At 41.0% G+C, this 14,980-nt stretch overlaps 1 protein-coding gene across 1 annotated transcript; it reads right to left on the reverse strand.

Moving 5' to 3' along the window:
• Nucleotides 1–6,690: 6,690 nt before the first annotated feature.
• Nucleotides 6,691–14,509, reverse strand: Degs1 (delta 4-desaturase, sphingolipid 1). The gene is made up of 3 exons (XM_026407142.2): nucleotides 14,323–14,509; nucleotides 9,310–10,052; nucleotides 6,691–7,278 (listed from the first exon to the last, which is right to left on the reverse strand). Exons 1-3 carry the CDS (start codon nucleotides 14,402–14,404, stop codon nucleotides 7,132–7,134), a joined length of 972 nt encoding a protein of 323 aa, XP_026262927.1. The 5' UTR covers nucleotides 14,405–14,509; the 3' UTR covers nucleotides 6,691–7,131.
• Nucleotides 14,510–14,980: the final 471 nt, after the last annotated feature.

A 14,980-nucleotide genomic window follows, 5' to 3' on the forward strand; every position in this document is an offset into this window, starting at 1 on the left:
TGGATGATGGAAACTTGGCTTTGCAGACCTGTGGAGTTTGGACGACCCATGTGTCTATGCTAGATCTGAAAAATGTTTGGTTAAGTGTGAGCTTCAGGCCACAAGCTCCTGACCTAGCTTCTGATTCAGCATTTTCTGAGCAATTGAGTGTGGAAAGAGCTTGGGGAGTTGACTGCACACCCCGTGACACACTCTCACCCTTTCTGAGAGCCATGGCTGGCCTGCTGCCCTTATTCCTGGGAGTGGTGGGACTGATACTATCACTACAAAACCCACATGTGTTGGAGTCATTAGAAAGAATGTTCCAAATTTGAGGAAAATGTTCATTGTTTGAATTTAGACCTTGGATTTGAATTACGGCTATTTGACTTTAGACATGTTGCTTATTCTCTCCCATTAGTCTCTTTGGCTGCACAATGAGGATAATACCTGTGTGAGGGTTAAACATTTCATAGAGCCTTTTCCTTAGTTCTGGGTGCTGACCTCTTACACTCTTTCCCAATCCAGTTCCCAGTAAGAGACATAGATTCAGAAGAGCTAAAAAGCCTTCCTGGCCACTGGTGCTCATTGATTACCTGGCCAGCAAGAGCTACATTGAGGGATATATGCCTTCACAAGCAGATGGGGGAGTATTTAAAGAAGTCCCCAGACCATTGTCTGCTGACTTGTGTCATGCCCTACATTGGTATAATCATATTATATCTTATGAAAAGGTACAGGTCAACTCATCAGGAGTGAAGACAGCTTTGGGCAAGTTATGGCATGCCAATGTAGAAGACACCACAGGAAGTGTAACTATGGATGGGAAAAGATAAGGGTGACATTGAACTTTTTATTTCTGATGATGAGGAGAAAAGTAAAAGAAGCAAAGAGACTAAGGGGAGAATGCCCTGCACAGTTATGATTTAAAGAAGGACAGAAAACCTGCACTTGCTTAGCAGTATTCCATCATACTAGATGTGAAACCCTGATGAGATAGGGATGGTAAAATTAGAGCAGTGTATCAGAAGCATTCACACCGACCACTTAGTTTGGGTCTCATCTATTTGATGAGCCACCCACTTGGTTCAGAAGGAGATGGTGAAAATGACGAAGTTGGAGCAGATCACACCTTTTGAGGACTATGTGTTGCCCACAGAGGTGGCTGTCTTTAATGAGATCTAATATCTTTCCTGGATCATTGCACTTAAATAAAGCTTGACTTCTCAGTTTCCTGAGTGTGAGGGAATAAATTTCTGTTCTTTATAAAAAAATAAAATCAAATAATAAAGCTTGAAAAGTTAAAGAAGACTAGCACAGTGCCTGGCACAGGGCAGCAACCCCATCAGGCTCATTAGTCCCCAGTTACGGTTCTCTGAGGATAAGCTGGCACACTTGTGTACATAGCCCTTTAGTCCTAAAATAGTCTGTCTTCTTAATTGTATAAGTCTGTGAGGTAGGTTAAAGTTCTCTCTACACCCTTGCTTATGTTATTAATTTACTCAGCAAACTTTTCCAAAGCCAAGGTAACCTTCAGGGCAGCCAAGTCTAAACAGGCCTGGAGCAATGTCACTGCTTCTCCTCTATGGCAGCCATGGGCTTGAGCTGGTTGCAAGAAATAGCTCACTGTGTCTCCTGGACGGTGGGGAGACAACAGGAGTGAAGGGGCCCAGCCCTCACCACAGAATATTCTCCCAATTATACCATCTCTGACTGAAACTTTAGACTTCTTAATTCCCACCTGGACACATTATTGCCCAACCCCACACTGCATACATAAATAGAAGTTCTTTGTGGACCACAAATTGAAGATGGTGTAAGCGGGTGGTGGCCAGTGCTTAGACTTAGGATAGGGGTGGTTCAGTTCAGGTTTTGCTTAGGCCTCCACCTGAGATCAAGCTGGTCAACTCAAGGCAAGTAACCTAACATCTCAGAGTCTCAGTTTTTTCTTCCTTTAAATGGTGATATGATTATGTACTTAACCTTGTGCGATTTAAAAGGAGATAAAGATACTAAATTGGATTGAAATAGAAAGGTTATTTTCCTAAGACATAATTATACTTGTTCCTGAGCCCGTGAAAAAATAACACAGGAATCAGAGGAATATGGATGTATTAATACAGAGTGCTTAGGGGCTTTCCTGAGTGTCCAGGCTGATGAGCTAATGGCCAACTCACTTCCCAAAGGACTGAGGTTTCTGAGATTTTCCTTTAACCCTCTCATCGACTCCTAGTGGAAACAAAGGGCTGCAGACTGCTTTAAGCAGTCAAAATCTCCCCTGATGGCCCCAGGGCTGGGCTGGGACTGAGCAAGGACAGAAACAGGTGCCCTGAGGGAAAGCAAACCTGTGGACACAGAAAACATCAGGGATATGAGGCCTGAGGGGCAATATTCATGTGGGTTGAATTTGTCATTTAGTCTTGATTTTTGATGACCTGACTTGTTTTCATATATGTATTTTTGAGAAGGTAACAGGAAATAAAGAATTGCTATTACAAAATTGAAGGGTGTTAGAATTAAATTAGAATCTGAAGTTCTTTTCACTCAAAAAGAGTTCTCAAAGTGTTTGTGGCGGGGATTGTGAGGAGTTGCCAGACTGATGTATGATCAAGTCTCTGTAAAGTAATCCCCTCATGATCTGGGGTGCTTTCCTGGGGCCTCTGACCCCTTGGGTTGAGGAGAATCCTTGGATAGTGAAGTGTAAGGAAGATTCCCCAGGGACAACACTCTGGGAAGCAGAGGTGGGTGCAGAGGGAAGAACTTAGGCCTGAGAGGTGGGGATTCAGAGCTTAGTTAGTGTGGACAGGGAGCCTCTAATAGGGCTGTGTGAGCAGGCAGGGCCTTCTCCTTGTTGGTGCTGAAGCAGACATGAGCTTAAAAATAGGAGAGATCATGAGTGTGTTTCTTCTGAAGAAGATAGAAAGGAACCCACTTTCTGGCATATGGAATGCCCAGCCTGGAGGGGAAACAGGTTTCTCCGTGTGTGGTTATGGCCAAGAGGGGGATTACTATTCAGCATGGGAAGGAAAAGGGGTTGGGTGGAGAGGGTGACACCCTCTTATGCCAAAAGAATTCTCAGCTGCTCATTGAGGCTCACACCACTACCTGGACAAATGAAGGGTCATTCTGGGTCTTATGAAACTCTCCCCAAAGGTCTCTTGGGGCAGCCTTTGAGAATAAGTTCACAGGGGAGGGGATTACAGAGGCCCTGCTTGGATTGGAGATTGCTGCTCCACAAGGATTTAGCATCTCACTGTTGGCAGTTGGATTCTTCCATCTTTCACACAGCGTCCATTCAGTCCTTTCCCTCAGGAACTGCAAAGACAGAGATGTGTGCCTACTAACCAATGGTCTGCTTGTGATATAAGGGCACCTTGTGTTTCCTTGGGTTCCACCTTCCTTCCCAGAAGGTGCTGTTTATACTAGCAGCCCCACCCAGCCACAGTTCCCAAGGATCCCCTAACTGAACTTTGCCTTCGCATTGGGTCTTTTCGTCAATTCACGTTTGTGAGAGCCACTGCCTTCAGAAATACAGTGAGGTGTCCACTCAGTGCCACCTGAAACTTCCCCTGGGTGGAGTCCAGTTACTGGCTTCCTGAGCCATCAGCCAATACAGATGAAACTTGGCAGAAGCAAAGGTGTCCCTTTTTGGATGATGCCCCCGATTCTTTTTATTTATTTATTTCATACATGGCAATAGTGGAATATTATCCATTCACTCACTGCTGACACTGTAGCCACTTCAGGGCTTTCAGCTCATCAGCCTCAGGCCTCACCTCCTGATGGTTCACTGCCTGCTCTTTCCTCTACAGGCTTTAGCCATGCTGGTCCTCAGAACTGAGTATGGAAAGTACCTTAACACTCTTGGGTTTCTGAGGGTAGTTTTCTCAGGGCCTTCCCAGCCTTAGGTCATCAGACTGTTCTTGCTTCATTCCAAATGACTGTGGCTCCAGGAAGATTTGCCTAACAAGAAACAGCACATTTTCTTGTCCTGTGAAAGCTCTTCAAGTCAGCGGGACAAGTATTATAGCAGAACAGTGTAAGCTTTGACAGAGGTGGCTTCAGGTTAATCCCCAGAAGATGGACATTCAGTTCCTCCATAATAGGGGTTCACTTGTGGCTTTGAAACTTTTTTTTCTTTTCCCCAAACTTCTTCTCCCTCATCTTTTCCCTAACCTTCTCCTCCTTGATCTTCTTTTCCCTATTCTTCTATTTCTGATCTCTCCTCCCTAACCTCATTTTCTCTTAATCACCTCTTTAAAAACCCCTTCCTGCTGATGGGCAGAATCAGTGTTTTGAACAGGAGTCTTCTGTGTTTCTCCTTTGCTAGCAAAGCAATGAACCTTTTCTTTTCCATACAACTGTGTTCTCGTTATTGGACTGGCATTAGCGACAAGGACTGAGTTTTCAGCAACATCTCCACATAGAAAGTGTGGAGGTTAATAGCTAGCTTGTCATGAGGCTGGGGTTGTGGCTCAGTGGTAGAGCACTTGCCTGGCAAGTGTGAGGCACTGGGTTCAATCCTCAGCACCACATAAAAATAAACAAATAAAAAAATAAAGATATTGTGTCCATCTACAACTAAAAAAAAATATTTAAAAAAAATAGCTAGCTTGTCAGGATGGAGGATTAGAATACTATCATTCTGTACGTACTGACTGACAAAGCACTGGATCCAGCCATGTGTCAATCCTATTTTGTGAAGTCCCTTATTACTGAATTCTGCTGAATGGGAATATGCATTGCCCAGCTCCTTGGTTTGGGATCGTACTTTGAGTCCTCACTCTCTAATGCAACATTTGATAAAGAATCTACAAAATGAATAAATGCAACTTTGCTAAGGATTTAAACATGAATGTTTCATATTAGGATTTTAGATTGGTAAACATTGTTAAAACCAGAGACATCTCTCCAGAACATAAAAGTGGACTGAGCACCAATTTGGTAATGGAACACGTTTTAGATTTTCTTTGCTACTCCCTGGGCAGGCTCACTAGACAAGCCATGGGGAGCCTGGTCAAGAGTTTTGATTTTGGAGTCACGGTGTGATTTTCAGATTCTGTTTCTGCAATGCACTCAGTGTGACCTTGGACCAGTTACATAATCTCTCTTAGCCTTGGTTTTCTCATCTACAAAATGAAGATATTAATACATCATAGAATTGTTGAGACTTCCAGGTAAACACTTGGTGTAGGTGAAAAGTAAGAATTCTCAGGAAATGTCTGTTGTTTTTAATATATCATACTTACCTGAAGGTTATACAAACCCTGTTTTGGCTGTTTTAGATAAAACTTCTCAAGTTCAAAGACTCTCTGCTGGTCTTATTCCTTTATCAAGCAATTACTCCAAGGCCAGCACTGATCATGTGAGCTTTAAGAACATAACTACAGAAGATCCCTCAGCCCTTGAAGAGTTGAAACCTGGGGGGGGGGGGGACAAACTGTCTATTTACAAAACAGTGTGGTTGGAGACAAGATGAGGAGGTAATCATTGGTCCTCAGGGTCCAAAAAAGTGGTACCTGCTGTAGGGTGGAGATGGTCCAGGGAAGGCCTTGGAGCCCTGAGACAAGATTATCAGACCAGAAAAGAGAAGGAATGAGCCAGAACTGCGAGCTAGTGTGAAGCATGTGAAAGCATGATTCCTCAAGCTTAATTTCTTGAAGGTTCCAGGGCTCAGCCTTCCTGCTGCCCCAACTGGCAGATCTCTTAAAGAATGGACTGAGCTGGCATGGGAGCCAGACTAGGTAGGCCTGCTAGAACTCTGAAATGTCTAACCAGCAAAAAGTGATAATGTAAGGGAAACAGAAATTATGGGGAGGGATGATCATGTATTTTATATCTAGCAGGTAGTGGAATTCAGAGGAGATTTGGGAGTTTTAGGCTAGAGTTCTACAGGTGAGAGGAATCAAGGGGTCAAAAGAATACAGTCTGTTTAAAAGTAGTAGTAAATCCATGGATATATTTCACAGATACCTTTTTAGTGACAGAGTAAATCTGAATTGCAAAGTTGGTTCTATTATCCTTCTATACTTTAGATCAATGGTTATTTAAGCAACAGATTCAATGTTACTAGGAATTTCCCTTGCTAGGGAGTCAGGAAAGGAAAGCAAAGCACTGTGGGCTGAAACTGTAAAGCACATTTGCCAGTCCCTGGAAGATTCTTCTCTTCACACTTAGCTGCCTGGGAGTTGCCTTCCACTACATAAAACCATAATTAGCTAATATATTTTAATAATAGTTTCCCATATTATACCATATTCACCCCAAGTGACCCATCTGAGAAAACCAGGACTGCTGGTCTAATAGCCCATGATACTGGCTCCTTATACTAAATACCTGCCATCAGCCTACAATCAGTTTCCCCTGGAATGAAGATCATGGAAGACTATCAGTTAAGCCATTACTAATGTGTGAGAGTGTCAGTACATCTGAAGGGAAGTTGGATGCTGGCCATCATTAAGTTCAGTAACTACTTTATTCATGAGTAGGCTGTACAGAATTCAGCAGAATCTAACTGAGGTCTCATGTACAACAGTGAAAAATTTAAGTAGTTCGGCAACATTTCCATCTCAATCATTTATACTGTACGAACTTGCAGCCTTTTTAAATTATTATTTTTGGAGTGAAATTTTAATGAAAGTTCCCCCTAATACTCAGGTAACCATATTATAAAGACAGAAAAATACAAAAATGCAACAAATACTAATATACTGTGATTAACAGCTCAGTTCATTAGCTATTTTAATAAAGTAAAACTTTATAGTGAAAATAACACACTAGAAATACTCTTTATGATATGTTTACAAAATGACAGAAATGGGTGAAGATCCTCTAGGTACGACAATACAGTGAGTAAAGCTGAGCATGAAGGGGTAAGGCTGCCTGTTGAAGCCTGAGTAGCAGCTGCTGCTGCTTCTATTGTCTCTTGATGGCAGGGACTGAACCCAGGGCCTCAGGCATGCTGCAGGCAAGTGCTCCATCACTGAGATACATCCCCAGCCCAAGATTAGTTTCTTAACAGCAGGAAGATCCTAGTTTGAAATTGTGTCATGATAGCTTCTAAGCATCACTGATCTTCAGTTTTCAGCAAAAATTCCACTTTGTCAGCTATTATAAAACTTCAGAGAGGAATTCCTTTGGCCGTGGTGATATTTACTCCAGTACCTCCTTCCCTTTTGGATGCCTCTTCATTCTTGAGTAGGGACTTATTGTATCATCCGTCACAAAATCGTACAGTACTTTCACCCAGGAATTGTACTGGGGGAGGTTGTCATAGTATTCAGCTGCTATTTTCCTCACCTGGAAGGGACAAAATACAGCAAGATGATAGCAAGTGTTACACTAGGGCCTATCAAGGATGACTGGTGAATGTCTGACACAAAACAGAAAAGGATGAAATATCAAATCCCCCTCCAAGGGGAGGTAACTTGTTCCTAGTCCTTCCAAACTTCCTAAAATTCTTTCAAACAAGGATGATCTACAGTCCACACATATGTATAAATAAACCTTGATCATAATCCACAGTGAATTTATGTTCAATAAATTTTAGTGATCACTATTGGCTAGATCAGAAAGATACCATCAAATAGAACAGAAAGATACCATCTTTCCAAAATGTAAAATATCTGCCAATTTAGACACTGAATACAAACACTGCAATCAAACAAATCATATTGAAATATTATGATTATAATGAAAATAAAAAGTTGATAATTTGTAAATGTTTCAAAGACAATAAGAAAAAAATCAATAAATTCTTTAATATTAGGAGTTAAAAAACCTGAGAATTTATTAGCCAATGTGTCTAGTTATATTTAAATGCTAACAAAATAAATCTCTGGATGTCTATGTATGTGTTCTATAGAGTTGTGAGATAATGGAAAAACATGCAAAGCTCACCAAAAATAAGGGAAAATTAAACTTAAAAAAAATGAAGATATTAAATTAAAAATCTTACTATAACAACTTTTTAAAATTAATTATAGTGATAGCTGCACAACTCTGATTATACTAAAAATCTCTGAAATGTATACTTTAAGTGGGGGAAATGATATGAGTGATTTTAATATAGATGTTAAAAAAAACACTTCATATTGAATACTTACTAACCATACAATAGTTATATATAGTGTAACTACTATAATTTATGCAGCAAATATCAGGTAGTTATTGAGGAAAGAAGATATTCCTCAACACCACAGCATAGAATAGGGAAGGCAAGACAAGTGAACTCTAGGGATAACTGAATAAGAAGACATCATGAAAGGGAAAGGGAAGTAAATAGTCAGAGATGTACTTTGGGCCTTAAGTCAAGTGATGACTGAACTAAGTTTTCAATTCTGGAACTGTTCTAGAAAAATGAAAGTATCAGTTTATGTTGAAAAAAACCCCCTCTGTCCAAAGGGTGACTGGCTTTCTTCTTAAACCACATTCCTTTTAACAAATTATATAATAATCACTTTCCTAATCACAGAAAAGGCAAACAAAGGCTGCACACTCTGTTCAGGCCACTATATGGTCAGCATGACACCCGCATGACACTGCATCACAGCACAGGCTCAAACTGTCTTCAGGCAGTTGTGTGCTAATTTTTTTCCCATGCATTTTATTCTGAAAATGTAAAACCTATTCAAAAGTCAAAAAGTATAAAATGAACACTAATGTGCCCTCACCTGTTTTACCACTGATTAACCCTATGAATCTGCTTTCTCTCTGTGTACTATGAAAACTGTATTATATCTAATAAACCCACACACTTTGTTCTTTTCTGAACTTTTTGAAAGGTGGAGAAATTATGTGACAACTTAGCCCTAATATATCATCCCTAGATATTTCAACATGTATCACCAATCGACATTTTCCTGCAAAACCATAGTATTACAGTAAAAGTACAATAAACAAAGTCTTTGGTCAAAAGAAAGAGTTCCTGATTAAGAAAGATTATGGTATTGGAAACTGTTGTCCATTAATTTTGCAGACCAATTATCCAGATTATCTGTTCATCATAAATTAAACAAGTCTTAGCACTGGTTTAATAGTGATCATGATCACAAGGAACTTAGTTTTCTATTTCCAAATTACATATATATATATATATATATATCTTTCAACATTTCTGAACCCTAAATTCAGAAATTAAGCGTAAGGATAGTTAACTCTTTGTAGAATTAAGCTGGCAGACACAGCATTTACATCCTTCCCTTTTCTCCCCCTTCTTTGATGAGCAGCTTAGATTGACAAAATATAGTGGACTCTTTAAAATAAGCAAGTCAAACTAATTTTCTTACATACTAATCAGAAATCAGAATATGCATCAAGTCCTTTACTTACCAGTGGGAGGTTTTTTCCAGGAACATTGGGGAAGTCATGGTGTTCATTGTGGTAACCCACATTGAAGGTGAGTAAATTCAGAGGCCCATAATATGAGTAAGTTTCATATCCCTTTAAGAACATGTAATGTTCAGCTATGAAATGTCCAGAAATTGGGTGCAAACCCAGACCAAGCAGGGATGCTGCCAACATGTAGACTAAAGATTTAATTCCAAAAACGTAGTAAACTATAATGTCAAAAATGATCTGGGCCACAGTATTGATAATTTCCAGATGAGAAATTGGTTTGGGGTTGATGAGCAGAGGTCGAAAAGCATAAAAGAGAGGCTGAAGAATAACCCATAGAAACTTTCTGAAAGTGGTACAGAAGAACCAGCCCTCAAAATCAGTAGGAATATCCACATCGATGCCGTCAGCTCCAAGATATCGATGATGATCCATGTGATACCTCTTAAAGGAAATCGAATATGGAACCCCAATAGGAAGATTGGCAAACATTCCAAACCAGCGATTCCACAGTGCCTTGTGGTGGCCAAAGGCAAAATTGTGGGAAATCTCATGAATAGCCAGAGTCATTGAGTGGTTAATGCAGCTGCCAAAGACGTAGGCCCAAAATAGGACCCATTTCCAGTCCAAGTCTTTTACTAAGTAAAATGCAACCAACTGGGTGAGAACCATCATAATTATAATCCATATCAAGTTGGAATCAGGTTTCATCAAGGATTTTATCTCTGGATACTTTGCTGTAAGAAAAAAAAATCAGGAATGTAGAAAAGTACCTAGTTACTCATGAATTATAATTAACACATTAACTAGACATTTTCATCTCCAAATGATAATATTCCCTCTATTCAAGACTTTACCAAATGTTTACCTACTACAAGGAAAGAGAATATTCTGATAGTAAAGTTTAAAATACTATGACACAACAACTTAATATTCATGCAAGAAAAATTACTCCCAAATATAGATGTATTCATTTGTATTAAATATTTTATCTATGTTCTACAGATCTTCAGCATCTTAACCTTATAAAATAAATCAACATTTGACAAAGGATAGAACATAATATACATTCTGTAGGTATTTTAAAACCATGAAACTTAATTTCACATTTCTCTCAGACAAATAACCCCAAGTAATTCTGTAATGAAATTTCACAAAGCTGTAACAGTATATAAAAGTCAGTTAGTTCTGGACTGGGATTGTGGCTCAGTAGTAGAACACTTGCCTAGCATGTGTGAGACACTGGGTTCAATCCCCAGCACCACATAAAAAAATAAAGAAAATAAAGGTATTGTATCCATCTACAACTAAGAATATATTTTTTTAAAAAGTCAGTAGTATAAGGAAGCCAAATAAGGAAATGGAGAGAAAGAATAATCTTTTCAACAGATGATGGTGAAACAACTGGAATCAACACCCAAAAGAATGAAGTTGGACCCCTTCCTTAGGCCATATGTAACAATTAGCTAAAAATGGATCACAGATCTAACTATAAGAAAAGGGTCAAACTCAAAAGAAGTCATTGAAGTAAATCTTCTCAACTTTCATGGTTTCTTATATACTAAAACAAAAGCACAAGTGACAAAAGAAAAAAAAATAGATGCACTGGAATATATCAAAATCGCTTCTGTTGAAAATGATATCATCAAAAAAATGATAAGACAAGCCACAGAATGGGAAATCATGTTTGCAAATCATCTATCTCATAGGTGAACTGTATTCAGAATATAAAAAAACTTGGCTAGGGGTATAGCTCAGTGCTAGAGTGCTTGCCTGCCATGGGCAAGGCACTGGGCTTGATCCCCAGCATGGCAACCAAACAAAATTAAAAAAACATGCAAAAGGCTAATAAGCAGGTGAAAGATGTTTAACATAATTAGTCAGTAGGAAAAAACAGAAACAAACTACAGATTCAACTTCACACCCACTAGAATGGTTAAAATTAAAAAAGAGGCAATAATGAGGATATGGAGAAACTGGAACTATTTTTTTTAAGTTTTTCTTTTTTTAGTTGCAAATGGACAAAATACATTTATTTATTTATTTTTATATGGTGCTGAGGATGGAACACAGTACCACACACATGCTAGGCAAGCACTCTACCACTGAGCCACAACACCAGGCCATAACTAGAAATTTCATACACTGCTGGTGGGAATGTAAAATGGTGTAAATTGGAGAACCTTTTGGCAGTTTTCAAAATGACTAATGGCCCAGCAACTCCACTCCTACATATCTACCCCAAAGAAATGAAAACATATCCATTCAATAACTTGCACATCAATGTTCACAGCATTATATGAAATAGCTGAAAAAGGGAAACAGCCCAGACACCTACCAACTTAAGTAAAAAGTGGTATATCCCTAAAAAGACAATTATTTAGCTACAAAGAGGATGATATACTGTCCAAAAATATTAAAGGAAGTGAAAGAAGTCACTCAGAGAAGATTAAGCATTGTATGATTTCATTTATAAGAAGTGTCCCAATTAGGTAAATCAATCAAGACAGAAGTAAATTGCTTTCTACTGGGGAAAGGAGTAGAAACAGATGTGGACTGCTAATGGGTTCAGAGCCTCTTCTAGGATAATGAAATGTTCTAAAATTAGATGACAGGGAGAATTTCATAACTGTATACTAAAAAGAATGAATTTTATCCTTTAAATGGGTGAGTTTTATGTGGTTAATATTTCAATAAATTTGTTAAAAAATTGCTTCCCTATGAAAGTACAAAAAGTAAAGAAGGCATTACTTGTGACTTATTCTTATTTGACCCACTGATAATGATCTAGTCCCGAGCCTTCAGGATTTTGTTTTGTTTTTGAGGTATTACAAATTGAACCCAGGGCCTCTTGCAAGCTAGGCAAGTACTCTACCACTGAGGTAACATCCTCAGCCCTCTAAATATAAATTTAAACTATATAGAGGTGATTGTTAAATATGTCTATGGTCTAATATGCTTTTCCCTACCCCCTCAAACCCTGAAATTGTAGAAATATCTCTTTTCATTTAAACAAAGTTTAAACTAATCCCCAGATTCTTATTTTTCCTAAGCTTATTCCATCTCCCACCCTTGAAGAATTTCCAATCACCTGCTTGGAAATGAATTTTCATTGAGAAATATGTAGTCCTTTCAACTGAAAAGGTTCAAATGATAGTAATTTTGTGGGGGACAAAAAAGCTTTTGGTTGAAATTTGCATCAATTTGCACCTTCTTGCTTCCTTGATTTTCTGACTATTGAATAGATAACTAAATTCCAGTATTTGGGAGTCATTTTTAAAAAATATTTTTTTAGTTGTTGATGGACCATTATTTTATTTTTATGCAATACTGAGTGGCGAACCCAGTGCCCCACATGCAAGGCAAGTGCTCTATCACTGAGCCATAGCCACCGCGTCCTTTTTTTTTTTTAATTCCTATGAGACATTTAGACAAGACACAGAAAAAATGTAACATACGCATTCTCATATCAAGTATGTGTAAGTTATTTGAGAAATATACATTTTAATTTAAAAAAAGAAAGAAATCTAAAAACTCAGTTACTTAAAGTACTACCCCTAATAAGCAACTGTAAAAGTTCAGCTTCCAGAGTCAGGCTGTATGCACCACAGTGGCAGAGCGCTTGCCTAGCATATGTGAAGCACTGGGTTCGATCCTTAGTACCACATAAAAAAAACAAATATAATAAAGGCATGCTGTCCATCTACAACTACAAAAAAATTAAAAAGTTCAGCTCCTATCAGTGACTCAATTTTTAAAATCTATTGTAGGGGCTGGGGCTGTAGCTTAGTGGTGGTGCACTTGCCTAGCTGAGTCTGATTACCAGGAAGGGAAGGGGGGAACAACAAAAACCATTTCAATGGAATTTACCATCACTTATCTGTGAAAACTCCAACATCTAACTTCAGATACTCCTGCAAAAATAAGGATCTTGATTTTTTCTTTTCACTGGGCAAATGGATGTTGAAAAGAAAAACGAGGGAAATAGTTGTTGTATATATGAGAGAATTCTCCAACCATTAGTTCAAGAATTATTAAAAATTAAAAAACATATTCTTTGAAGGTAATCTAAACCGGATTAGAATCCTCCTTTTTGCATTAACTCATCACTTAAACTACAGACCTATTCAAATTTCTATGAGAGAGGATTAAACTCTGGTTTTTCATTTTTGTAAAGCATTTAACCCAGTGCCTAACATATCATTAAGAGCAGCCTGCAAGGGATAAGAAAAAAATGTTGACACAGAAGGCCCAAATACTCCAGAGAGTTGGGTAAGGCCTAGTTAGTTTGGCCTAAAAGGCCTAAATTAGCAATCATTTGGGAAACCAGCAGGCTAAGCTGCACATCTTGTTTATTTGGCAAGTCTTCCATATTTCAGTCTTTTCATCCACAAAACCGGGATGGATGAAAAACGTCTTATGAATTCTACCCTTCTTGCGTCCAAGGCTTGTAGGAAAAGCACACGGGGACCCATCCGATCCGAGAAGACCCTGGGTCATAGGGTCAGGTGCCGGTCCCTCGCCCTGACGGCCCTCGGCACTGGACCACGTGACTTGGTTCAAGTGGCCCCGGGATGCCGCAGGACCACGCCCTACACCGCACACGCCGGCTTCGCCCGGGAGCAGGCGGCAGCAACCGCGCCCACAGAGGGCACAGGATCTTCCCGCTGGAGGGATGGCCAGGGGTGGCCCAGGGGCCCTCGGCCCCAACGGGTCGGCTGGGGTCCCGCGTGGGCGCCTGCGCTCGGGGACGCGCCCGCGCCTCTTCTCGGAAAGGCACCGGCAACGCGCGAGGACGCGAGGGACCCCCTGCCTCCGGGCGCTCCTGGGCCCGCAGCCGGGCCCGGCGCCTCACCCCGGCCTCTCCAGCGCCAGCGGAAGAGCAGGAAGCCGGAGCTTCGGCGGGACGCGCGGGAAGCGGGCTGGTAACGGGCCTCGGGCGCCCTCGGCCGCGCAGGGCCCGCGCGGAAGGCCGTGCACGCACATAACGGGGCTCCGGGTCCTCACCCAAGATCTCCTGGCGCCGGTCAGCGTGGGGCTGGTCGGTGTAGACCCACTCGAAGTCTTCCCGGGACACGCGGCTTCCCATGGCGGCGGCGGCGGCTCACGGGCTGGGTCTCGGCTCTCGCTCCCCGCCGGGATCTGTCGAAGCGACTGCGCCGGCGGCAGCTCCTAGGCTTGTGTCTGAGGCGGGCAGGCGCAGCGTCCGAGACGCGGCCAGGGGCGGAGCCCCAAGACCCCGCCCCGGCCCGCCCCCGGCCTCCCGGCGAGAGGCTGCCTCCGGGCGCCGCACTCCGAGGCCCCAAGCAAGGAACCGGGATTCCACGGTTCTTGGCCGCCGGCTTCTGAGGTTCTGGGACTCGCGGAGCACTTCGAATCCCTGCAGGTGCCCACGTCCGCACTCAGGAAAAGGTGAAAAAGGAAGAATAAAGCTCCAGTTAGACGAGGCTGCTGCCTTAGCGCCGGTGGGGGTGGGGGTGGGGTGGGTAAGTACCCCAAGGTGCTGCAGCTCCACCGTGACCTGAGGCCCTTTGGCGTTAATAATTGGCTGCTGGGACAAGTTTTGTTTGATATTTAATAGCAAATTGTCCATTGAGGTGTTTTTTTTTTTTTTCGTTGCGTTCTGGAAATGATACGTCGAGGGAAATGTGAAGTGTGTGGCAAT

The sequence above is a fragment of the Urocitellus parryii genome, chromosome 9 (assembly GCF_045843805.1).
Source record: "Urocitellus parryii isolate mUroPar1 chromosome 9, mUroPar1.hap1, whole genome shotgun sequence".
In the NCBI taxonomy this organism is placed as follows: domain Eukaryota; kingdom Metazoa; phylum Chordata; class Mammalia; order Rodentia; family Sciuridae; genus Urocitellus; species Urocitellus parryii.

Excerpts from the sequence above, each read along its gene's own strand:
- Degs1 (XM_026407142.2), bottom strand. The coding sequence starts at position 14,404 with ATGGGAAGCCGCGTGTCCCGGGAAGACTTCGAGTGGGTCTACACCGAC. Across the intron at positions 10,053-14,322 it reads CCGGCGCCAGGAGATCTTGG|CAAAGTATCCAGAGATAAAA; the intron begins GTGAGGACCCGG and ends TTTTTCTTACAG. Across the intron at positions 7,279-9,309 it reads CTGGAAAAAACCTCCCACTG|GTGAGGAAAATAGCAGCTGA; the intron begins GTAAGTAAAGGA and ends TGTCCCTTCCAG.